The 26,618-nt window shown below is 40.2% G+C and overlaps 1 protein-coding gene and 1 pseudogene across 15 annotated transcripts in view; one reads left to right on the plus strand and one right to left on the minus strand.

The window, feature by feature from the left end:
• ACACA (acetyl-CoA carboxylase alpha) overlaps window positions 1-26,618 on the plus strand; it is a 283,052-nt gene that overhangs the window by 55,682 nt on the left and 200,752 nt on the right. For 11 of the 15 annotated variants that reach the window (XM_033431572.2, XM_004271716.4, XM_033431570.2 and 8 more), the window contains 2 exons: window positions 7,944-7,990; window positions 10,992-11,244. In XM_033431572.2, the coding sequence (XP_033287463.1) occupies window positions 7,944-7,990; window positions 10,992-11,244 (300 nt within the window). Of the gene's footprint in view, window positions 1-3,113; window positions 3,186-3,350; window positions 3,448-5,712; window positions 5,732-6,957; window positions 7,700-7,943; window positions 7,991-10,991; window positions 11,245-26,618 lie in introns of those variants that run through there. The other 4 variants (XM_033431576.2, XM_049702258.1, XM_033431577.2 and 1 more) reach the window with 4 other exon arrangements.
• LOC125962084 (voltage-dependent anion-selective channel protein 2-like) lies at window positions 15,059-16,218 on the minus strand (annotated as a pseudogene).

Consider the following 26,618-nt stretch of genomic DNA (forward strand, 5'->3'; position numbering starts at 1 on the left):
TCTTGTGTTTCCCACTTAGAGAAGTTCCTTTAGCATTTGTTGTAGAGCTGGTTTGGTGGTGCTGAATTCTCTTAGCTTTTGCTTGTCTATAAAGGTTTTGATTTCTCCATCAAATCTGAATGAGATCCTTGCTGGGTAGAGTAATCTTGGTTGTACAGATTTTTTTTTTTTTTGCAGTACGCGGGCCTCTCACTGTTGTGGCCTCTCCCGTTGCGGAGCACAGGCTCCGGATGCGCAGGCTCAGTGGCCATGGCTCACGGGCCCAGCCGCTCCGCGGCATGTGGGATCTTCCCAGACCGGGGCACGAACCCGTGTCTCCTGCATTGGCAGGCGGACTCTCAACCACTGCGCCACCAGGGAAGCCCGGTTGTACAGAGTTTTTGCTTGTTTTTCTGGGGTTTTATCTTGTTCCTTCATCTGGTACTTCCTTCATCTTGTTCTTCCCTTTCATCACTTTAAATATATCTTGCCACTGCCTTCTGGCTTGTAGAGTTTCTGCTGAGAAATCAGCTGTTAACCGTATGGGAGTTCCCTTGTATGTTATTTGTCCTTTTTCCCGTGTTGCTTTTAATAATTTTTCTTTGTCTTTAATTTTTGTCAGTTTGATTACTATGTGTCTTGGCATGTTTCTCCTTCGGTTTATCCTGCCTGGGACTCTCTGCGCTTCCTGGACTTGGGTGGCTGTTTCCTTTCCCATGTTAAGGAAGTTTTCGACTATAATCTCTTCAAATATTTTCTCGGGTCCTTTCTCTCTCTCTTCTCCTTCTGGGACCCCTATAATGTGAATGTTGTTGCATTTAAAGTTGTCCCAGAGGTCTCTTAGGCTGTCTTCATTTCTTTTCATTTTTTTTTCTTTTTTCTGTTCTGTGGCAGTGAATTCCACCATTCTGTCTTCCAGGTCACTTATCCATTCTTCTGCCTCGGTTATGCTGCTATTGATTCATTCTAGTGTATTTTTCACTTCAATTATTGTATTGTTTATCTCTTTGTTTGTTTTTTAATTCTTCTAGGTGTTTGTTCTTTAAATCTTCTAGGTCTTTGTTAAACATTTCTTGCGTCTTCTTGGTCTTTGCCTCCATTCTTTTTCCGAGGTCCTGTATCATCTTCACTATCATTATTCTGAATTCTTTTTCTGGAAGGTTGCCTATCTCCACTTCATTTAGTTGTTTTTCTGGGGTTTTATCTTGTTCCTTCATCTGGTACATAGTCCTCTGCCTTTTCATTTTGTCTGTCTTTCCGTGAATGTGGTTTTTGTTCCACAGGCTGCAGGATTGTAGTTCTTCTTGCTTCTGCTGGTGGATGAGGCTGTGTCCATCCTTTTGTCTTTTTATTCTGATTTATGAAAGATTTTTCTTAACTTTATCTTCTAACTCTGTTTTGAGTATTTTCATTGCTGTGATTGTATTTTTAACTTTTGAGAACTCTTTCTTTTCTTTAAATGTTTCTTTTAAAAATATCCCATTGTGTTTCATGTAAGTAATATCTTCTTAGTTCTCTCAGGATAATGATAGTCTTTTAAAATTAAAATTTTTAAATTTTTTTGAATTTTGAAGTGACTTTAGACTTACAGGAAAGCTGTAAAGAGAGTACATAAGAGTACATAAGTTTCCTGCACACCCTTCACCAGCCTTCCCTTAATGTTAATATCTTATATAGTTGCAGTACTTTTGTCAATACCAAGAAGTTAACATTGGTTCAGTACTATTAATTAAACTATAGACTTTACTCAGGTTTCCCCAGTTTTTTTTTAAACTGATGTGTTTTTTTAATTGTTGTTGTTGTTGTTCCAGGATCTAATCCAAGAAATGGCGTTGCATTTAGTGGTGATGTCTCCTTAGTCTCCCCTGATCTGTGATAGTTTCTTAGTCTTTTTTTTTTTAATGACCTTGACAGTTTTGAAGAGGACTGTTCAAGTATTTTGTAGAATGTCCTTTAATTCAAATTTGTCTGATGTTTTCTCATGATTATACTAGGGTTATGTGTTTGGGGGGGAAATACCACAGAAGTCAGGTTGCCCTCCTCCCCTCCCCTCCCCTCCCCCTAATTTTAATTTTTTTTTTTTTTGCATAATCTCTTCAAGTTGCATTTTTTTCTTTTTTTTTTTTTGTGGTACGCGGGCCTCTCACTGTTGTGGCCTCTCCCGTTGCGGAGCACAGGCTCCAGACACGCAGGCTCAGCGGCCATGGCTCACGGGCCCAGCCGCTCCGCGGCATGTGGGATCTTCCCGGACCGGGGCACGAACCCGTGTCCCCTGCATCGGCAGGCGGACTCTCAACCACTGCGCCACCAGGGAAGCCCAAGTTGCGTTTTTTTCTACAGGTGGTCATTACTTTTTAAAAATTCTTTCATGTTGGAGGTTTTTCTTAGACATCTAGTAATCCTTAATTGACTGCTACAATTTAGAGAGGATTGAAAAACTGATTCAAGATTATGAAAATATGAATGAGGCTTGTTGACTGTTAATTTCACTGTGGGTGATCTGATTGGGCATCTTAATTTGGGATCTCTAATGTTCTACTTGAGGCTTTTTTTCGTTGGTCTGGTTAGATTCTGCAAAGAAGGATCCTTCAGTTTCCCTCCTGGAGGGTGAAAATTAGGGAAAGAAGGCTGGGAGGTCTTACTCAACATGTTTACTTAATCTCTCCATTTTCAATATGGTGCCTTCCCCTTTACTGTTGCTGGCATCCCTCAGCCTAGAAACCCTCCATTTAACCCTCTCTAGAGTATAAATCTTCAGTCTCTTACCAAGATGGTAGAGCAGCAGGCACCTGGCTTTACAGCTGGGAAGAAAATCTAAGGATCTGAAGCTTCTGAAATGGAATTTCAGCCAGTCCTCTTTATAGTTCCATCTTTCACTTCCACTTCCTGGACATTTTGGAGATTCCATGATGTAAATTTTATTTATTCTAAGTTTACCACAGATGGCTCATGATTTAGTTTTCTTCGGTTTGTGTAGTCATTTATCACTCTTCCATCTGCCTTCTAAGAAAATTATCTTGCTATTGTCTCCCCTGACTTTTTTGGGGGGAGGTGGGAAGGAGTGTCTTTTTATGGCTTATGGCTTTTAAAAAATTCCTTGACTGTTGTTTTAGTGGGATTTCAGGCAGGAGCAAAAGTGGATATGTGTTCAACCTACCATCCTTATCCAAAAGTTTGGCAAGACTTCATTAAAGATTTCTTGAAAGGTGAGAAGTTTGTACCAGCTTCCTCCTTGATAAATATTCTATATCCCTGGACTGAGAAATGAGGAATAGGACAGATAAGTACACCATGTTATTTTCTCTGAATATTATACCCTAAAGAAATACGTTGCTGTTTTTTTTTTTTTTTCTTTTTGCCACCCCGTGTAGTTCCCTGAGCAGGGATTGAAGAATGAATCCAGGCCCTGGCAGCGGAAGTGTGGAGTTCTAACCACTGGACCACTGGGGAAGTCCCTCTACCATCTAGGTCTTTTTAAAAAAATATTTATTTATTTATTTATTTTGGCTGTGCTGGGCCTTAGTTGTGGCAGGCAGGATCTTCATTGTGGCATGTGGGATATTTAGTTGCAGCATGCGGGATCATTTAGTTGCAGCATGTGGACTTCTTAGCTGTGGCATGCAGGCTTCTTAGTTGTGGCATGCATGCAGGGTCTAGTTCCCTGACCAGGGATAGAACCCGGGCCCCCTGCATTGGGAGTGCAGAATCTTACCCACTGCACCACTAGCGAAGTCCCCATCTAGGTCTTTATTCAGTGATTTCTTCTACATGGAATGCTCCTTCCTCTCCCTCCTTGCTTTTCTCCCTAGTTCTTCATTGCTAATGCCTTCCCGCTCCAAGCAGTCTTCTTTGATCTTTGTCTTCACCATTACCACCTCCAGGTTTGGATAATGTACCCTTCTTTTATGTTTCTACACCTAGAAATTATTATAGTACTGTAATTGTTTATTTAAGTGTCCACAGCCACTTAGCCAGGGACCAAATCTTATTTATCTTTGAATATACATTATTTATCTCACAAGTTGGAACACAAGTCCTTGTCATTTTAAAATTCAAAACTTGCAGGAAAGTAAAATATGGCTTAAGAAAAACTGTATAATTCTCTTATGCATACTGAATTAATACCAAAATCCATTTAAGAGTTCATCAATAAAATGACAAAAATGAAGAGGAAAAGTCAGTGATTCTTTCTGAATAAATTTCAATGAAGTTATTATGGCTTAAAGAGCAAGGATATGTTGTGTTAGGTTGGATACTTTTATCAGTGGCTATGAAGACTAATTGCTGCCTCTTTAATTAGAATTGCTTGGAAAATACCATGTCATTTGAATTCAAGGAGAACATGTTTACTAAGTTTGGTAAAATCTGTTCTATTTTATTTAGAGAAATATCTAAATAAATAAGTGCATTATCTATAATTAGCTTTAACTCATTTTTCAGGAACATGGAAAGCCTTCTGCAGATATTTTCAAGAGTCCCCAAATAAAAGTTCAAGAACAATATAGTTGATCTTTAAATAACAGGGGTTTGAACTGCATGGGTCCACTTACACGTGGATATTTTTTTCAGTAGTAAATACTGCAATTACTACAAGAACGAAAGGTTGGTCACATCTGTGGATGCTGAATCTTGGATTTGAAGGAACTGCATATACGGAGGGCCCACTCTAAGTTATACACGGCTTTTTGACTGTGTGGAAGGTCAGCACCCCTAACCACTGCTGTTGTTCAAGGGTCAATTATATGTATTTTTAAATAAAAGAAAATTTGACATTGGCAACATTTGCTATAATGAAGGAAATGTTTATTTGACTAAGCAGAATATCCTACAACTGGATCTGTGGAAAGGCCTTCTTTTGGAGGGGATAAGACAGCAGCTATATGAGCCTTCCCCAGGGGTCAATTCCATTATTTGTCCACTTAGAGGAAAAGTCTTAGCCTAATTCATGGCAAGGCTTTAGGGATACCAAACTTGTATGCAAGCAAAAATTTTGTGAGGGTACATTTTTGTCAGGACAGGGTCCATAGCTTTTATTAGATTTCTAGTAGTGTCTTGACTTAAGAAAATTTAAGAGCCATTGGTTTAGGTACTTAACTCACTGTGCTTGTTTGAGGGCATAAAGTAGGGGGGGCAGAAGAGTGAGGATTAATTGTGGCTTTAAGACTTAACTTTTTGGGACTTCCCTGGCAGTTCAGTGGTTAAGACTCCGAGCTCCCAATGCAGGGGGACATGGGTTCCATCTCTGGTTGGGGAACTAAGATCCTGCATGCTGCATGGAACAACCAAAAAAAACCCAAATATACACACACACACAACACACACAAAAGACAACTTTTTGGTATATGTATAACTGATTCACTTTGCTGTACACCTGAAACTAGCACAACATTGTAAATCAACTATACTCCAATAAAAATTTTTAAAAATTACTTAACTTTTTGGACACAATAAGATGACATTAATGTCATGACATATATATATAACTGATACAAAATTTTACAAAGCAGTATTTATCCTTATGAAGTATGGTGAACTCTTAACATTTTCTATTCTATTGAATATTTAATTTTTAAAATGTTGGTTGTAGCCCATTAACTTAATTTCTTAGTATTCTGATTATTGGTAACCCGTAGTTTGAAAAACACTGGTTTAGTGCCTGTAAAACCCTTTCCTGTACTCTCAGACCTCACAGCAGTCCCATGAGGTACATATGACCTCTTTTTATTTTTACAGATGAGGTGACTCAGAGATGGTAAGTGACTTGTTCAAGTTTGCACTGCCAGTAACGTGTCAGAGTCAGAGTGTGATCTTGGTCCTAGGTTTTGGCTCCAGCTCCCCTGACACCTTTTGTTACATCCCATCCAAACTACATACTTTTCCCTTCCTCTTCTCACTCCCTTCTCTACCACAATTGTAGGGAATAGTATTAGCTCAGACTACACAATTGGGTACATCCTAATTTGCCAGTTGGCATACCTGCACTGTCCCCAGTCTTGTTGCTTGTCATTTGGGGTCCTCTCTTAGAAGTTCTGGATTTCCCTATCAGTGTAAAGAAGTTCTTTCCTTCTTTTTTCTTCTCCACCCTAGACCAGTGGTTTTCAAGCCTGGATGTAAAGAGGTTCAATCAGTTGTGGAACTTAATATTCAAATATCTGGGTCTCCAGCAGGGATTCTTTTTTTTTTTTTTTTTTTGGCTGCATTGGTTCTTCGTTGCTGTGTGTGGGCTTTCTCTAGTTGCGGTGAGCGGGAATTACTCTTCAATGCGGTGTGCGGGCTTCTCATTGGGGTGGCTTCTCTTGTTGTGGAGCACAGGCTCCAGGCGTGTGGGCTCAGTAGTTGTGACTCGTGGGCTCTAGAGCGCAAGACTCAGTAGTTGTGGAGCACGGGCTTAGTTGCTCCGCGGCATGTGGGAGCTTCCCGGACCAGGGCTCAAACTCGTGTCCCCTGCATTGGCAGGCAGATTCTTAACCACTGCGCCACCAGGGAAGCCCCCAAGCAGGGATTCTGATTCGGAAGATCTGGAATGGAGTTTAGACATTTTTTTAAAATAATTTTTTTAATTGAAGTATAGTTGATGTACAGTATTGTATGTTACAGGTGTACAACATAGTGATTTACAATTTTTAAAGGTTATACTCCATTTATAGTTACTATAAAATATTGGCTAGGGACTTCCTTGGTGGCGCAGTGGTTGAGAATCCGCCTGCCAATGTAGGGAACACGGGTTTGAGCCCTGGTCCGGGAAGATCCCACATGCCGCGGAGCAACTAAGCCCGTGGGCCACAACTACTGAGCCTGCGTTCTAGAGCCCGTGAGCCACAACTACTGCAGCCCGCGTGCCTAGAGCCTGTGCTCCGCAACAAAGAGAAGCCACTGCAGTGAGAAGCCCGCACACCGCAACAAAGAGTAGACCCCGCTTGCCACAACTAGAGAAAGCCCGCGCACAGCAACAAAGACCCAACGCAGCCAAAAAATAAAGTAAAAAGTATATATATTGGCTATATTTCCTGTGTTGTACAATATATCCTTGTAGCTTATTTTATACATAACAGTTTGTACCTCTTAATCCCCTACCCCATTATTGCCCTTCCCCCTTCCCTCTCCCCACTGGTAAGCAGTAGTTTCTTCTTGCTATCTGTGAGTCTGCTTCTTTTTTGTTATATTCACTAGTTTGTTGTATTTTTTAGATTCCGCATATAAGTGATATCACACAGCATTTGTCTTTCTCTGTCTGACTTATTTCACTAAGCATAATACCTTCCAAATCCATCCATGTTGTTGCAAATGGTGAAATTTCATTCTGTTTTTAATGGCTGAATAGTATTCCATTGTATGTATACACCACATCTTCTTTATCCATTCATGTGTTTTTAAAAAGCTCCACAGGTAATTGTTATACGTAGTCAAAGTAGAGAAACTCTACCCCAAATACATTATAATTGTTGGGCATAGAAGGAAAACCAGGATTTGGGAAGTAGCTAGAGATTCTTTGGTTCCTTAGAGTTTAGGGACTTAATAATGAGAGACCTGTCCTCTCCTTGGCTCCCAACCTTTGTGGGTGGGTATAAACATTTGGAAACATAATTAGAGCCTGACTGAGTTGTTGAGAATCTTGTGGTTCTCTTCTCCCCACTGCCTACTTTTTGATGAAATATTGGAAATCATAGGGTCGGAATGTGTCCATCAAAGTATACAATTGGAAAAGGCACCTTGTGAAATGGTAAGCTTGGATTATTGTTTAATACTTTTCGTGAATAGTAAAGTCTTCGAATGTGTAATGCTTTTCATTTACAGATTTAAACCAATAGTTAAGCAACTGAACTTTATACTTCAAGTTAAATAGTATATTTGACCATAGAAATGATACTTTGACTAGTTTTGTACTGTGATGAGCAAAACGGGAATTGATAAAATTTGGGTTTCTTAAAAAAAGACATTTCAAATCTCTCTCTTTCTCTCTTTAGTTCTTTTTGGAGGTGGATATCTGCTCAGACAATAAGAATTTTAAGAGGTCAGTTACAAATAATGCTTCTTCATGTTTACAGTGTGATAAAAATTTTATGTTCATGTGCTAAAATATAAAACTGTAGGCTTTTATGTTAAAAGTTGTCTTCCGCAAAAAAATATAGGCAGACTGGAGATGGGAGGTGGGTTACCTGAAGTGGTTGAGACTGACAGTGGTAGTAATCCACCACGTTTTCTCTTCAGTTCAGGCCTGGAATCAGTGGAAATGGGACGGGCTGTGGAGTAGCTTCTAGAGTGTCTGGACAGCTTCTCAGTGATTTTCCATACACGACCTCTCTTTTCTGTGGTTTGTAGGCTTGTGCCTGGGAATACCACTCAGTGGAGCTGCCGGTTGGTGGACAGGCTCTTTAGCTGTTGACACTTTGCTGCTTTCAGTCTCTGGAACCTATAGGTTCCTTCATGTTCTTCTTGGCTAGGAAAGAAAAATTTGAAGTTGACCTTATGGAACCTTTCATTTATTCGTTAATCCTTTTTCTTTTCCCATGGAAGAAAGGAGAATTGCTCCTTTCTCAGTGAGTTCTATTTTTTCGTGTAGTTATCTAATTTTGCTTAGACTATAGACTAGAATCTGTCCCTGAGTGCCTTATTTCTCTTGTGAAGAAGGCAGCTATTATTTTCTGTTAGTTGAGATGAAATTTGGAAAAATTTTTTTTAATCTCTTATTTTTAAGCTTGATTATTCACTGCTCTAAAATGAGAAAGAAGTAGGCTTTTCACTGCTGTACTTTTTGGTGTTCTTCAGAGTGGTAAATCTGTTAGAACTTTTCCCTCCCTACCTCCTTCTCTCCCTTTTTTCCTTCCGTCCTTTTTTTCTCTTTTTAATGATTTGGTTTTTTTGAAAGTTCTGGAAATGAGCCTCTTTATAAAATTTGGAGACATTAAAAAAATTTTTTTTAAAGAAACCTAATATTCCAAGGGAGAAATGTATAGTGAATTTATTTCTTTTATTTAATTTATTTTTTTGGCCACACCGTGCGGCATGTGGAATCTTAGTTGCCCCACCAGAGATCAAACCGGGCCCCCCCGACCCTGCAGTGGAAGCGTGGAGTCTTAACCACTGGACCGCCAGGAAAGTCCCCTGTATGATGAATTTAGACGTCAATTTTTTCCTTTCACATGATACTTTTATATTTGATTCTGGTTTAAAAAATGAAAGTTAGCCTAAGGAATCTCCAATTGGCTTTTAGGAAATGTCTATAGGTATTTTTAGCATTCCTGGCAATTTGTTATTACTGTTTTACTCTTCTAGCACAGTGGTTCTCAAATTTCAGGACTTGTTAAAATATAGATTACTGTGCCCCAACCTGTAGGTTCCAGTACAGTTCGCTAGTCTGTGGTAGAGCCCAGGTCATGTGGTTGCTGTGGCTGCTGCTGTGGTCGGGCAACCATACTTTGCGAACCACTGCTCTAGGGTTTACAGATTCTGTTGTGTTTTTGTAAACGAATAAGCTCTGATTCATAAATTACACCGAAATTATGGTGCATGTGTCGTTTTTAACACATTTAGTGATGATTCTCAAATATTTTAAAATCTTGATGTTTTATTATCTAATGTCAAAGGACATTACTGTTTACTTTTATACATCAAAGTGGTTTACAGCATATACAATTATTAATAATAAGTTTATTATTTATTTATAACCTTCTCTGAAGGCACCTCAATATCAGGACTGGGAATCATTACTCTGAATTAAAATCATTGGTCAGGCTACAAGCTGTATAATACTAATTTGATGTGTAGTTTTGACTTTTAAATAGCATTTTTGAAATGACAGAATAAATATTGTTTCATTTAGTTTGGGTTTTTATTGTTGTTGTGAGCTTTGAACTATGTTTTGGTCTTTGTTAATTAGTTTGCTAGCGGTTGGCAACATCTAATCCTGACTAGTAAGGCCCTGTATCTAGAAAACTTGTACTTAATTGAGATAACACCTCCATAATTTTAATTATAAATTTAAAATTTGATAGTAGATTCACTTTCTCCCTATCAATGTCAGCAATCAGCATATTAGAGTCCAAAACAGATATTTTGGGGTGAATTTTTTTGTTTTAAGTTTTTAAAAAAATAATTAATTAACTTGGTTATGCCAGGTCTTAGTTGCGGCCCATGGGCTCCTTAGTTTTGGTTTGCCAGCTCCTTAGTTGCAGCACATGTGCTCCTTAGGTGTGGCATGCAAACTCTTAGTTGTGGCATGTGTGTGGGATCTAGTTCCCTGACCAGGGATCGAACCCGTGCCCCCTGCATTGGGAGCACGGAGTCTTAACCACTGTGCCACCAGCAAAATCCCTGGGGTGAATTTTTAACAGATGTGATTTAAGAAAAAACTCATGGGGACAAGTAAAGATTTTTTTTAATTAAAAAATACTCATCTGGAGTTTGTTTTAAAGCAAGCTGTGTATGTGTGTAGTATATGTATACACGCATTTAGTTTGCCTTATATATGTATGTACATATGTAAATGTACTTCATGTGTGTATATTTATATGCATATACACTTATGTAAAATTCATAGCCTCTCATAGTATAGTGTTTGGAACCAGATGATAGTTATGTAACACCAAGTTTCAAATGACCACCGCTCTCCCCAAACCCTTACCCTGCATTCTCCCCAGTGCTAACAACTGAAATCGCAGTATCACAACCAGCAACTTTCACCTACTACAGAGATTTCTCCACTGATCATTATTATCTCTTGGACTTCACCAAATTGATAGATATTGGGAATGGCTTATAGTTTTTAGAGAGAACGTTCTTTGAGGAAAAGGGAACTGATTTTAATTTTTTAGGCATAGTTCCCATGATCTGGATTTTCTTTTCTTTTAGAAAGCAAAGGCCTTGAAAAAGAATAGCCAAGTAAACTAGTTCTCAAACTCTGCCTTGCTTCCAAGTGCCAGCTGTGGTGTACTAGGTCTAACCTGTGACTTTCCTCAGATACAGGTTATTATCCATAACCTGCTTTTCTCACTTACCCTTCATCTTCTCCATAGCTCTGAGAGATCATTTTGAAGGAATAATGGATGAACCTTCTTCCTTGGCCAAACCTGTGGAGCTCAACCAGCACTCCCGATTCATAATTGGTTCCGTGTCTGAAGATAACTCAGAGGATGAGATTAGCAACCTGGTGAAGCTGGACCTACTGGAGGAGAAGGAGGGCTCTCTGTCACCAGCCTCTGTCTGCTCAGATACGCTCTCTGACTTGGGGATCTCTAGCCTACAGGATGGCTTGGCCTTACACATGAGGTAAGTCAGAGAAGTTTAATGTTTTACTTATTTAATCTGTCCTGTTGGTTTCATTGATCTTGTTCTGAAAAGAGCAAGAATAATTTGAGCCAAGATTTTTTCACCTTTTTTTGTATCATTGGACTTCTTTTTTTTTTTTTTTTTTGCGGTACGCGGGCCTCTCACTGTTGTGGCCTCTCCCGTTGCGGAGCACAGGCTCTGGATGCGCAGGCTCAGCGGCCATGGCCCACGGGCCCAGCCACTCCGCGGCATGTGGGATCCTCCCGGACCGGGGCACAAACCCGTGTCCCCTGCATCGGCAGGCGGACTCTCAACCACTGCCCCACCAGGGAAGCCCCCTTGGGTTTTTTTTGTTTTTTTTTCATTGGATTTTTTGATAAGTGGGAAATGATGTATTTTGCCTGGAGTGCAGGTTTTGAAAGTGTCTTTTCCTAAATGTTCCTCTAAACTTTCTCCCGTTCCTCCTACATGCTAGGTCTTTTAGTGAGACCTAGCAAGTAAGAGTGAGGAATTTCAGTCTCCGTACTACTTTGACTAACACTGTTATAACTGTCTGAAGATTGATAGGACTTTTGCAGGGGTGGGCAAATTTGTAGTAATCTTTCTTTGAACTGCTTTATCATGTCAGAAAGTTATATTCTAATTCTGGCAGGGCCAGTCTTTATTGAGGAACAAGGGGTTGTTGTAGAGCTCTCCTTTTTCTCTAGAAACACGATTCTCTACATGTAATTGAGAATGTCAGTAAATAGTAACACTAGATTATTCTTATTTATTGATGTTTGATTGAACAACCAGTGTGTGAACTTTTGGTCATTTGCTTTGCATTTCCTGGATTGAAAAGTCTGAATTAGTGGTTCTTGGTTTTTACTGTACATCAGAATCGCTTGGAGGACCTTAAGAAATGAGCCCCATCCCCAGAAATTCTGATTCAGGTGATACTGGCCTGGCTTGGAGCTGGGGCATTTTTTTTAAAGCTATTTGAGTGAGTCTAATATACAGCCAGGGTTGAGATTATTGGTTAGCCTAGATAAACATAAATTAGGGTGACTATCGCTGCTGTGATTATCTTGGTGCTTCTATAATTAATGGATCATAAAATAATTCAGCTCCTTTTTATACACCCAAGATACAGATTCTGTAGTAAAATCCTGTACTGGGTCTGGCTGAATGCAACTGTCCTGCCTATGGTTATCCCTGGGGATTTGGGGTCCTTGCTTCTGAAACATGAAGTAGTGAGCATCAGTGGTCACCCCTGTTTGGCTACGTGGAGGTTGAAAGAAAAGAGTTAAGCAAGTTAATTATGTTTTACTTTTCCTAGAACTGCAATGAACCAGTGAGATAATTTAGCCTAATGCTTTTTATTTAAATAGATGAGAAAACTGAGGTCTAAAGAGGGAAAATAACTTGCCTAAAGGTAAATAGCTGGAAGACTGGAATTCAAAGTTAGATGCCCGGATTCCATTGAAGTAACTTTTCTCCCCTATTTCCCTGACCATACAAGTGTCTTAATTATATAACTAGTGCAGACAAAGTTGGTGTTTAGGAGTTAGTGAATAAAGTATTATATCTAATCTCTGGGCTAAAAAGAGGACTAGAAGTCAGTATTTAGTAGCAGGGAAAAGAGGTCAGGTTTTTATCTTTATGTAAACATTTTTTCTTACTTAATAGTTCACTTAATGGTTGGCTTGAAGGCTAATACTGGGGGCGGTATCCCTGAGGTCATTTGTAAATGAGTGGGGGTTGTGACTGGTGGGATTACTTGCATTGAGAAGGCCAAGGACCAAAGATTCTAAACCTTCTGCAATGTACTGGATAATCACACACAACGGAGAATTGTTCTCACAATGTCATGGTGCCCCTGTTGAGAAAGACTGGGTGAAATCTAAATCCTTAAAGCCACACAGCACTTGAGAAATTTGTCCAATTTGAGGCCAAGTGAAGCAGAATATCCATTCATTGGATTATGAAATTGTGAGTTTGGCAATGGTGAGATAAATACCATTATAAGAAATTCAGCTGATGATATTACAAGGCAGTTTATAGTTGCCAAATCATTCCCAAAGTTGATGGCTCTTATTGCAAAGTCTATGGGGTCAGTGGTATGAGCACTTGAGAATTTCTTTGCATGCCCTTCTGTTGCAAAACTCATGCCTGTAGCTTGTGGAGGAACCACGGATTGAAGTGTGATCAGCAGCCTGGGAAGGAGACAGTGCCAGTTTCTACTTGCTTCTCAGATAGCTGATGTTCCAAAATAGAACAAAGGTTCTCCATTGATTCATTTCTTTTTTTTTTAAACTTCCATCACTTTTTTTTTTTTTTTGGCTGCATTGGGTCTTCGTTGCTGCGCACGGGCTTACTCTAGTTGTGGCGAGCAGGAACTACTCTTTGTTGTGGCGGGTGGGCTTCTCATTGTGTTGGCTTCTCTTTTTGTGGAGCACGGGCTCTAGGCCCCTGGGCTTCAGTTAGTTGCAGCACATGGGCTCAGTAGGTGCGGCACGCCAGCCCTAGAGCGTGCGAGCTTCAGTAGTTGCGGCGCATGGGCTCAGTAGTTGTGGCTCGCAGGCTCTAGAGCGTAGGCTCAGTAGTTGTGGTGCACGGGCTTTGTTGCTCTGCAGCATGTGGGATCTTCCCAGACCTGGGATCGAACCCGTGTCCCCTGCATTGGCAGGTGGATTCTTTTTTTTTTTTTAACATCTTTATTGGGGTATAATTGCTTTACAATGGTGTGTTAGTTTCTGCTTTATAACAAAGTGAATCAGTTATACATATACATATGTTCCCATATCTCTTCCCTCTTGCGTCTCCCTCCCTCCTACCCTCCCTATGGCAGGTGAATTCTTAACCACTGCACCACCAGGGAAGTCCCCATTGATTCATTTATTAAGTCACTTGTGGATATGATGTCCTTGGGGGGTAATTTAAATTGTTCCAAATTCATTTTATATATTAGAAAGGACTCTTCTGACATTTGCCACCAATTAAGTAGGTGACCACAGACAATTCATGTTACCTCTTTGGACTCATATTCCTCATCTGTGAAAATGATGATATTGATTCAGATACTCCTTTTCGCCCTTTGAACCCAAATTAAATAGAGACTGGCTGAGTTTAGGATTAGCTCCCAGAATGAATAGTCTTAATCCTTCACAGGTGATACAGATTAAAAAGGCAGGTACATTCTTAAAAGATGCTAACTGGAGATCATCTAAAACCAAGTGAAGTAATTGCCATAGTATAGGATGAGAGTGGGCCCCTGTCTCAAGTTAGGGCTTTGTTTTAAGTGCTAAATGAGAAGTCAAGTGGGTGTGATGGATGAATAGGCAGAAAAAGAAAACAGACTTTTCCAGAATTGGAGATGACTTGCATCACATGTTTTCTAGAGTGCCAGGGTAAGATTGGATTAATCACTCTCTAAGCTTTATGACCCAGACATTTGAAAATAATACCCTAAGAAAGTAGTTGTAGCTTGGTGGGAATATATAGGCATCATATATAGGCATCATTGTAGATGACTGTGCTTTGGCTTTTTTTTTTTTTTTTTGCGGTACGCGGGCCTCTCACTGTTGTGGCCTCTCCCATTGCGGAGCACAGCCTCCGGACGTGCAGGCTCAGAGGCCATGGCTCACGGGCCCAGCCGCTCCGCAGCATGTGGGATCTTCCCGGACCGGGGCACGAACCCGTGTCCCCTGCATCGGCAGGCGGACTCTCAACCACTGCGCCACCAGGGAAGCCCTGGCTTTTTATTTTTAGAGATGATCGGCTAGGGTTTGTGACCTGTATATCAGCTAGGTTGATACGTTTCTGAACCTTACTATTATTTTTTTTTCAGTTTTCATAAAGGTTTATTTCATTATTGGTGGGTAGCGCATTTAACAGTTAAATACATTTAAATAATGTGTAAGTGACTGCACGACTGCAGCATTGGTAACTAGATAGATAACCAATTCAACTAGAAACCAGCTAACAAGTAACTCTCCAAATATTTAAAATGCAGCTCTTGTTTAGATCATCCTTTGTTTTGATCACCTTCTGGGGGGCAGGGAAAGCCGGCTGGTCACACTGGAAATATATAAGGCCAAATCTTCTGATATCCATTCCCAGAGGTTTCGTTCAGCTGGATTAAGCCTCCAACTCCAGGGCAAGCCCAAGCTTGTGGCCTCCAGCATTAATGCTCTTCCCATCTACCAGAGCAGACAGTGTAAGCTTCACACCAGGCCTCAGAGTCTGAGTGTAGCACACACTCCAATTAAACTAGAGTTGTTGACTTTTGCAGAAATGGAAGCAGTGGGATCCAACTGATATTTAGCTGCAATGCCAAAGCTAGTGCAGTTGGTTCCTGCAGTGCCAAAGCTACTGCAGTTGGTTCCAAGCAGGGTTTACTGAAGTGTCAAGATCTTCACATACTTTCTGATAAATTGACCCTCCAAATTCTGTCCCATCATTGATGTTAGTGTGTAGCTGGAAGTCCCCAGTCCTGTAGCCCACTGCAAAATTATTCCTTGTCAGCTTTGATTTGGCACTGTCAAAGGTCATCTGGTGCCCAGCGAGCCAGCCCTCATAACCAAAGACCGCTGGACTGTGGATTGCAGGTCCAGCAAAATCAAAGCCAACATCACAACCAAGGTTTATACACTCCCTCTTGTAAGAAGACTTGATTTTACCTCTTTTCTTTCCCGTGTTTGGTGAAAAGGTGGTATCGGATGTCAGTTTCAAACCTTGACAAATCTGGTCTTCAATAGCGATTCCTGTTCCCAGAGTGTTATCAGTGTTCCACTTTTCTGTGAAAGTCAGACCATACTCACACCATTTCTATTTGGTCTCCAAGGTCCCAGTAACTTTACCAGTGCCTGTGTTAGATTAACCAGATGTTGAGAATTCCACCCCACTGCATGACTTTGTTTTCACATCTAGTTTCACCAGCCCAAAACCAAATCCTTTGTTGAAAATATCTCTGGCAGCTTTGCCAAGGTACATTGGCCTCGGGCAGTTCTGTCGGTAGACCTCGGGAAAAGGTGATCTCGTGGTCTCCTGGGGGTAAGGGGCTGAGGCAGGTCACTCGGGGTCGGGCTGCAGCTGCCAAGGTTGGAGGGCGAAGTTCATTATTAATATTTAATTGAACATTTGAGGAGAAAAACCATTAAAGACTGAATGTAAGCTTCTCAATTTTGATACCTAATGTATGATTTGGTGGCATATAATAGAGCCATCTAGTTGTATGTATATTGACATTTTCTCTGCTCCTTGTGGGATGCCACTTGAGGTCAGATTGCTCTGCATACTTACAATGCTGTGCAAATCCAGATTACCCCACAGTATCACACTATCAAACAAACAAAGATAGTAATCAGTTTTGTCAACTAGCATGCTGATTTCCTGGTTGAAGTCCAGTTGGAGACAGGTTAGCCTCACAGTTGGATCTTTTACCTCTTAAGGTACTGTGATTTCTTTAAATCTTTTTTATACTATAATTCATGTATTTGAAACTCCATCTCAATTTTCTCTTAAAGTTCTTAAAAATGTATACTCAAAATATCAAAGGGCCAACATTTTATGTTTAGCAAGCATGTTTGGTTAATGACTTTATTTGAGAACAATCTGTAAATGCTGGTGTGTGTGTGTGTGTGTGTGTGTGTGAGTGTGTGTGTATATGTGTGTATATCTATCTATCTATCTATATATCTATATATAGATAGATATATATATCTATATATATAGCCCATAACTAGAGAGTTTTGATGCCATTTTCTAATTAGAAATAATCTTTAAAGTTTCTCCAGTGACGCCAGTCATGGAATGCAGACAGGTAATATACCGAATTTGGGATCAGCTCCTAGATACCGTACTTCATGGTCATATTAAAAATTTCATATAGGGGCTTCCCTGGTGGCACAGTGGCTGAGAGTCCGCCTGCCGATGCAGGAGACACCGGTTCGTGCCCCAGTCCGGGAGGATCCCACATGCTGCGGAGCGGCTGGGCCCGTGAGCCATGGCCGCTGAGCCTGCGCGTCCGGAGCCTGTGCTCCGCAACGGGAGAGGCCACAACAGTGAGAGGCCCGCGTACCGCAAAAAAAAAAAAGAAAAAAGAAAAATTTTCATAGAGAGCTGTACCGAGCTTCATCCATAAGAAATAAAGTGATTCTAACCTTAGTTAGAATCTGAGAGAATCTGGGAGTGGTTCTCAGCTTCCATTCCCATTGACTGGGTCAAGAGGGAAGTTATAGCGAACAAGAATAGTAAGAGAGAGAGCTGACCTATTCCTGCTACATCCTATCCTATTTTTCACATTGTCTGTATGAATTAGCAGTCCTGTTTTCTCAGTGACTAATTAGAAAAATAATAGTAATGATTGGTAACATTATCAAGTGCTTTACTATATGCCAAACTCTCTGATGTGCTTTATGTGGAGTGTCACACTTAATCTCCACTGCAGCAAACCCACAAGGTAAGTAATATACTCTTATTACCCATAATTTATGGATGGGGAATTTATGGATAGGGAATTACCCAGTCAGAGCACATACTGTCAGCCACTACACTAAAACAAGAACCCTGGGTGTAATAGATAGGTTGTGTCCTCTTTGAGCAATTTTTCTCTAATTAAACGTCAGCCTTATTTAAAAGGGACAGAAGTTAGAAAATATATATATATATTTTTAGAATTTTATTTTTTTTGATGTGGACCTTTTTTTTTTAAAGTCTTTATTGAATTTGTTACAGTATTGCTTCTGTTTTGTGTTTTGGTTTTTTGGCCGTGAGGCATTTGGGCTCTTAGCTCCTGGACCAGGGATTGAACCTGTACCCCCTGCATTGGAAGGCAAAGTCTTAACCACTGGACTGCCAGGGAAGTCCCTGAAAATATATTTTTACATAATGCTTTGTTAAAGAAGCAGTAAGGAAAATTAAAAACAAAATACTAGAAAGCAAACATAAAGCCTTGTATATCCACCACCCAGAGATAACTCCTGCTAATACCCTATTGTATAGTCTTCTGGATCCTTTTCTGTGCATAGGTGCATATGCATTTCTTGCTACTGAGATGAGATCATCCTGTATACATTGTTTTACAGTCTCTTTTTTGTCAAAAATTTCCACTTCTATATTTCAATAAATTTTCATCTCATCTAATATGTACACCATATTCAAGTTTCTCCAGTTGACTCTAAAATCCTGTTTCATCCAATCTGGTATCAAATCCAGGACCATACGTTGTATATTATATCCCTTAAATTTCTTAATCTATCGGTACCCTCTTTTTTTTTGGTGACAGTGACTCGTTGAAAAGGAAGGTAGCAAATCATGAAAGTATATGGCTACTAGTGATAGTTTGGTGGTATAGAGATAAATGGAAGGAAAAATAAAGGATAATTTACCATTCCACACTTTTTATTGTTATAGCATGTGTAGCACAACAATTTGGTGTTGCACTAATGATGATATTTTAGTGGATTTTACAATCATAATGAAAGTGACCATTATCAAATATTGTATGATTTGACCGAAAGCTATGAAGAACAAGAGCTTTCTAGTTTTAGCTGTATATATTTGTGTTTGACCTGGAAAGAAACAAGGATTCTCTTTATTTTTTAGTCTCTCACTTTTAAACTCCTGAGTCTGAAGTGATTTCATTTAAATCTAGTGATGGAGGTGAAAATAAATAGCTGCAAAAGCCCTTGGAAAAGTAAAATGTGCCATACTGGTATAATATATTATTTATTATGGAGGAGTCGATTTGTGAGGTAAATTTTCATATTAGGGCTTTTGGGAATTTAGATCTGAAAGGCTTTTTTTTTTTTTTAATAACTTTTTTTTTTTTTTTTTTTTTTTTTTTGCGGTACGCGGGCCTCTCACTGTTGTGGCCTCTCCCGTTGCGGAGCACAGGCTCCGGGCGCGCAGGCTCAGCGGCCATGGCTCACGGGCCCAGCCGCTCCGCGGCATGTGGGATCTTCCCGGACCGGGGCACGAACCCATGTCCCCTGCATCGGCAGGCGGACTTTCAACCACTGCGCCACCAGGGAAGCCCTGAAAGGCTTTTGATTACAGCAAACATTTACTGTCAACGTTATAATTTATACGTTGAGAATAACCATTATTGAGAGGGCAGGAAACTTCATTTCCCCTTCCTATCTTTTGGCTCTTCTCTCTCGAGCTGTAACATGGGGAATAAGGAAACTGGCTCTAGTTTTGAGTTTATATTATGGCTTTGCTTGCAGATGGCCCTGTGAGAGTGTTCTTATGTTTGGCTTTCTTAGGATTTCCCATTTAGCTTCCCTGAGCTTCCCCCCTTCCCCCAGCAGCTCTCCAAACTCTTTACTCTCAATACTTCTTCCTTGATATTCTGAGGTTCCCAGTTGCCATGGTACCTCAGAAGTGGAGTAGACAGAGAAGGTCATTATGAGATCTGCAACGTGGTACTTTTTTGCTGAGGGCAATAGTTTCCTGTCTCTATCTCCCACTCATTCCTTCTTTCCATTCAGAAAACAGGAGCTGTCTCTGTCTGTGTGTGTATTACAGTCTCCAGAGTTTATTCTACAAACGTAGTTAATTGGAGGCATGAAATTACAAATGTTCTAATGTTCAGGACAGTTGCTTGAAAGTGTTTATTCCTTTTAGTACTTTTAGTGTAATGCATACATTTTCCCCCTCTGTTTTTCCTGTTAATATGAATTTAAAAGTGAAGTTTGCTTTTACTACTTGATTTTTTTTTAATTATGAGATGTACGCTTATTAGAGAAAATTTGGAAATCCAAAAAGTATAAAGAAAGAAATAAAAAACAATCCAAGATATGACCATCCAGCAATAACTGCTGTTAATATTTGATATGTTTCCTTTCAGTGTTTTTTACCCCTTAAGGATAAATTTCATCAAAAAGTATATACATAGGTGATGTTGTAATGAATACACAGCTCTGTTTCCTGCTTTTTTCCGCACATAACAATATTTTCTCATGTCCTTAAAAATCTTTCATAAACGTGACTTTTTCAGAGTGCTAAAGTAGGGTTATGCTTGTTTCTAAGTGGCCTTCCCTACTATGGGCTCTTTGGTTTCTGAGGCAGTTTATTACTCCTTGACGATCTACTTTTTATTTTCCAAAAATTTTTTTGACATCTATAATCTGTTGGGGGGGTCTCCTCTTCCATTCTCTTTGTCCTTATATCTTTATACCTCTTTTACTATTTTATTGTCATTTTTGTGATTTTGGTAGGGAACAGTAATAAACAAATGCTCACACTTTCAACTGGTAGTCCCATTCACTTCTTAATCTAGCGCAGTTGGGTTTCTGCATTTACCATTTCTTGTAGCTACTCTTAGAAAACTCTAAGCTACTTCTAAGCTACTCTTAGAAAACTTTTGAAACTACTCCTTATGTTTTAGGAACATAATCTCACAATTCTCTTTTCTGATCCTTCCCTCTTAGGTGCTTGAATAGGCTTGTTTTTTGTTTTTATTTATTTATTTATTCATTCATTCTTGGCTGCGTTGGGTCTTTGTTGCTGTGCACGGGCTTTCTCTAGTTGCGGTGAGCAGGGGCTCCTCTTCGTTGCGGTCCACGGGCTTCTCATTTGCAGTGGCTTCTCTTGTTGCGGAGCACAGGCTCTAGGCACTCAGGCTTCAGTGGTTGTGGCGTGTGGGCTCAGTAGTTGTGGCTCGTGGGCTCTAGAGCACAGGCTCAGTAGTTGTGGTGCTCGGGCTTAGTTGCTCCGCGGCATGTAGGATCTTCCTGGACCAGGGCTCAAACCCGTGTCCCCTGCATTGGCAGGAGGATTTTTAACCTCTGCGCCACCAGGGAAGCCCTACGTATTCTTGTTGATCCTATCCTCCAGTAATTTTTGAATTCGTCCCCTTCTTTCCATTGTTGCTGCCATTGCTCTTGCTCTTATTTCTTATTTGGATTATGGCAATAGTATTTTAGCGCTTCTCCAGTCTCTTTCCCCCTACAGTATAAGCACCACATGGCCATTGTCATCTCTCTAAGATAAACTGATCATCTCACAGCACTATTCAGTGGGTCCCCATTATCCATAGGATATTTTAGTGTCTAGCCAAACACTGTGCCAGGGTCCTCATATTCTTTCTTTCTTTTTTTTTTAAAATTATTTAAAAATTTTATTTATTTATTTTTGGCTGTATTGGGTATTCGTTGCTGCATGAGGGCTTTCTCTAGCTGTGGTGAGCGGGGGCTACTCTTCGTTGAGGTGTGTAGGCTTCTTATTGTGGTGGCTTCTCTTGTTGCAGAGCACGGTCTGTAGGCACGCGGCTTCAGTAGTTGTGGCTCGCGGGCTCTAGAGCACAAGCTCAGTAGTTGTGCAGCACAGGCTTTGTTGCTCCGCGGCATGTGGGATCTTCCTGGACCAGGGCTTGAACCCGTTCCCCTGCATTGGCAGGTGGATTCTTAACCACTGCACCACCAGTGAAGTCCGCTAATGTTATTTCTAATACTCACAACAGCTGTAATCATTATGATGGGCTTAATGAGATCTGTAAGGGGCCCACTAATGTCTCAGAGATGTTTGAACTGGGTTTTGAAGGATGAACAGAAAACAGACAAGACAAGCTAACAGAGATAGGTGTGTGTGTAGTAGGAAGGATAGAGATGGTGAGGTTGACAACATGTGTAAAGGTGCCAGACTGGAAACATCCAGCATGTTCAGGCAGTTGTAAGACATGGAGTATCACTGGAATGTAAGGGGGACAGGGTAGTTAGAGCAGTGGAAGAAGAGGCTGGTGAGATAAAGGTCAGATGGTTAAGGGTCTTGTATGTCATACTAATGTTGCAGGAAGTAGGACCCCTGCCAGGGCCCGAGAGTGGGCTCTTGTTTAACACTTGGAAGTGAATTGTCCGAGGAGACACATGTGCTGACAAAGCAAGAGACTTTATTGGGAAGGGGTGCCCAGGCGGAGAGCAGTAGGGTAAGGGAACCCAGGAGATCTGCTCTGCCACGTGGCTTGCAGTCTCGGGTTTTATGGTAATTGGGTTAGTTTCCAGTGGTCTCTGGCCAATCACTCTGACTCAGGGTCCTTCCTGGTGGTGTGGGCATCACTCAGCCAAGATGGATTCCAGTGGGAAGGATTCTGGGAGGTTGGTAGGACATACGGACTGGCGTCTCCTCTCTCCTTTTGACCTTTCCCAAATTCTTCCAGTTGCTGGTAGCTTGTTAGTTCTGCGTTCCTTACCAGGACCTCCTGTTGCAAGTGGCTACTATCTTGCCTGGCCAGGGTGGGTGGTTTCAGTCACTAACACTAAGACATATACAAGATGGAAAACATGGGGACTTCCCTGGTGGCACAGTGGTTAAGAATCCACCTGCCAATGCAGGGGACATAGGTTCGAGCCCTGGTCTGGGAAGATCCCACATGCCATGGAGCAACTAAGCCCGTGTGCCACAACTACTGAAGCCCATGCACCTGGAGCCCATGCTCTGCAACAAGAGAAGCCCATGCACCACAATGAAGAGTAGTCCTCGCTCGCTGCAACTAGAGAAAGCCCGCGCACAGCAACGAAGACCCAATGCAGCCAAAAATAAATAAATTTATTATTTTTTTTTAAAAAAGATGGAAAACAGTATTTAGGTTTGGCTGTACAACAGAATCATCTGCAGAGCTTTATTCCTGAGCCCTGTCTCAGACTGATTAAATTACAGTCTCTGGTTATTCTGCTACTCTCCAGGTGAGTCTGATCTGAAACCTGAGCTGAGAATCACTTTTTCAGAGTTTAGAGCAATGCCTGGCATATAGTATATGCTTAATAAATGTTTGTTGCATTGAAATTAAAGTTGTGCAAGTAGATTTGATCACTGTGAGGAAGAGTATATAGGTAGGAGGGAAATGTCTCTTAAGGAAATGTCTACCTTCAGATGGAAGGAGGGGGAAAAAGGAGACAGGAAATGATCGGTGAGGTAGAAGGAGAACCGAGAAAACCAGAGGAAAGATGATTTAAAGGTAGAAGATGTGACATGAAGTGGTGAATAGAGATGAAAGATGGAGAAAAAGCCCTGGAGTTAAGGGTAAGAGAAGCCTGAGGTGAACAGCTTTAAGTAGATGGCAAGAGATAAAGTAGTGAACAAATGGTGAAAGAACAGGAATTTCAACAGTTCACCTCTTAAGAAGTTGATGGCAAGGAAGAAAATACAATAATTACTTAAGGGCATTATAGGATCTGCTTACTTGCTGCCTCTCCCACCCCTCTCCTCCCCCTCCCCCTCCCACTACTCCCCCCACCCCTCTTTTGTCTCCTCCCCCAAGCTCTCTCAGGTTTTCTTATTGGAATGCCCTTCTCCTGACTGTTGAAATTCCTTTCATACTTTGGGGTCCTCACGTTTTAAGGTCCTTCTCAAATGCTGGCTGTGCTGTGAAATTCTTCTTGTTCTTTCTCCTGTTTTGTAGTTCTCTTCTGGAAATTTGGCCTTCCATTTTTTTCCACAACAACAGTTTCATTCTTTTCCATTGTCCTTAAACCAGCAGTCTCCCTTTCTGCTAGTCCCTGCCTCCTCTAGACACACTTTCAGTTCATAACTTTGCCTCATATTTCATGGAGAAAATAGAAACTATCAGACCAGAAATTCTTCCTCCCAACACTTAATTTCAAGCTTACTTGTATCTGTACTCATATTCTTATCTTTGTCATTGATTTTTAGTTTAATCCATTGTATTCAGAGGATATACTCTATGTAATTTCAAATTTTTGAAATTTGTTTATACTTTATGGCTTAGCATATGGTCTACTTTGGTAAAGTTTTTTTTGATTGGTTTGTTTTGTTTTCGTTTTTTGGATTTTTTTTTTGGCTGCGCCGTGTGGCTTGCAGGATCTTAGTTCCCTGACCAGGGATCGAACCTGAGCCCTCAGCAGTGAAAACGCTGAGTCCTAACCACTGGACTGCCAGGGAATTCTCTGGTAAAGTTTTATAAACACTTGCAAAGAATGTGTATTTTGTATTTGTTGGTTATAAAATTCTATACATGTCAGTTAAGTTGAGTTTTTCAATTTTGTTGTTTTTCTGTATCCTTGATGTTTTTTGCCTAATTGTTCTCAGTTGCTGAAAGAGGAATATTAATTAATCTCACTGTCAGAATCCTGAATCCTATAAATCAATGAGAAAAAGATATTTCAATGTCTTTTGAAGACATTTAACCCAATAGAAATATAAGGAAAAGACTTGAACTTCACAAAAGAAGGTGCCTGGACGGCCAATAAGCTTATGAAAATAAGCTGTTTAATATCATTGATCATCAGGGATTTGCAGATTAAAAATCACTATGAATTAATTGCCATCCCAACCAAAAAGGCCAAAATTAAAAGACTGACAATGTCAAGTGTTAGCAAGGGTGTACGACACATGGAAGTCCCATACATTGCTAACGGGAATAAACGTAGGCACAACCACTTTAGAAAAGTATTTGGGCAGTATCTTTTACGGCCATAAACATACATATACTCTGTCAACAAGCAAGTCCTTTCCTTGCTATTTACCCAAAAAAAATGAGTGCATTTGTCCGCCAAAAACCAAGTTCAAGTATAGTCAAAATTCATTAAAAAAACAGAATATTCCACCAATAGAAAAAATAAATCATGTAGTAGTCACACAATGGAATGCTACATGCGATGAAAATGAACAAACTACTGCTATGCCACAACATGGATGAATTTCATGGACATAATATTGATCAAATACATACAGTACGGCACTATACATATGAAGTTCAAAAACAGGCAAAACTGATTGATGGTGATAGAGTTCAGAATAGTGTTTACATGGGGGAAGATATTGACTGGAAAGGAAGCACACTGGAGCCTTCTGAGACTGTGGAAATAATCGGTATCTTAATGGAGTGGTTGATTATGTGCATATGTACATATGTAAAATTAATTGAGTGTATAATTAAGACTTTGCACTTTATTGTATGAAATCACATCTCAAAAAGTAGATAAAACAGGCAGGACTTCCAGCTATAACTTAGTGAGGAGATGAACAAATCCTTAATCCCAAAAAGCAACTATGAAGCTTGACAAAACCATTTCAGCCTTAAAATCAACTATAAGGCATACAACAGTCTGAGAGAAGTTTATATTTGAAAAACTGCTGAAATTCAATAAGAACAGTAGGAGTCTGTGGTGTTCTTGTCAGGACTTTTCCCATTCCCTTCCCTCAGCTTGGTTGGCATGGAGGTTTTGCCTCTGTGGGTATGCCATAAGGGCTGGAGTTTTTGATGCTGCAGTTGAAGGGAGCATACTCCTTTTGGGTAGTGGATGATGCCCATGCTCCCCAGTGGCATTGTCAGTAGAAGTGACCATCTGGCAGGGGATGAGAGAGGTGGGCCAACCGCTCTACTAGCCTGAGGTGTGTTTGTGGTTGGGGTGAGCATATTGCTGGTTGAGCCTGCGTGCGTGCACAGAGTGGACATGACAGGGCTCAGCAGAAAGTTAAAGCCAGGACATACTTGAAAATGTCCTGAACTTTAAATGTGGTACTCTGCCTTACACACAGACACATGAACGGAGTACAAAAGCCTTACTGGCCTCAGGTGTTTGGGTATAACCCCTGCCTAATCACTGGCTGACATTTAAGTTTTGCAGACATAGAGGTAACACCTTAGGAAGGAGGTTGAAACATAAAAGCACATGATAAGAAGAAATTGAGCTGAGGCATCAGTGATTGTACGCTTTGGGGGAGAGAGATTTCACAGATTTAGCCCAGGCAAATTATTAAGCCAAGAAAGAAAAACAAGCAAGCAAGCATTAGTAACAACAACAATCTTCATGGGTAAAAGAAATCAGAATCCAGAGTTGATACAATAAGTTGTTTAATATGTTAAGTTTTCAACAAAAAAATAATGAGATGTGAAAAGAAATAGGAAAGTTAGCCCATATTTAGGAAAAAAGTCAATATAGACTGTCTCTGAGTGTCTAGATGCTGGATTAGCAGACAGAGTCTTCAAATCAGGTATCATAAATGTATTCAAAGAACCAAAAGAAAGCAAGTTTAAAGAATTTTTTAAAAGTATGACAACAATGAATCAATAAATAATATTCTCAGTAAGGAGAGAGAAATTTAAAAGAAGCAAATGTCACCAAAGAGGATATACAGATGGCAAATAAAGATGTGAAGAGATGTTTAAAATCACTAGCTATTAGGGAAGTGCAAATTAAGACAGTAAGTATTACTATACAACTGTCAGAGTGCCTAAAATAAAAACTAGTGACAACACCAAATGTTTGCAAGAATGTGGAGTAATTGGAAAACTTGTACATAGTTGGTGGGAATGTAAATGATACAGCCAGTCTGGAAAATAATTTGGAAATTTCTTATAAAACTAAATATTTACCATATGTTCCAACAATTCCATTCCTAGTTACATACCCATAAGAAATGAAAGCATA

The sequence above is a fragment of the Orcinus orca genome, chromosome 19 (assembly GCF_937001465.1).
Source record: "Orcinus orca chromosome 19, mOrcOrc1.1, whole genome shotgun sequence".
Classification (NCBI taxonomy): domain Eukaryota; kingdom Metazoa; phylum Chordata; class Mammalia; order Artiodactyla; family Delphinidae; genus Orcinus; species Orcinus orca.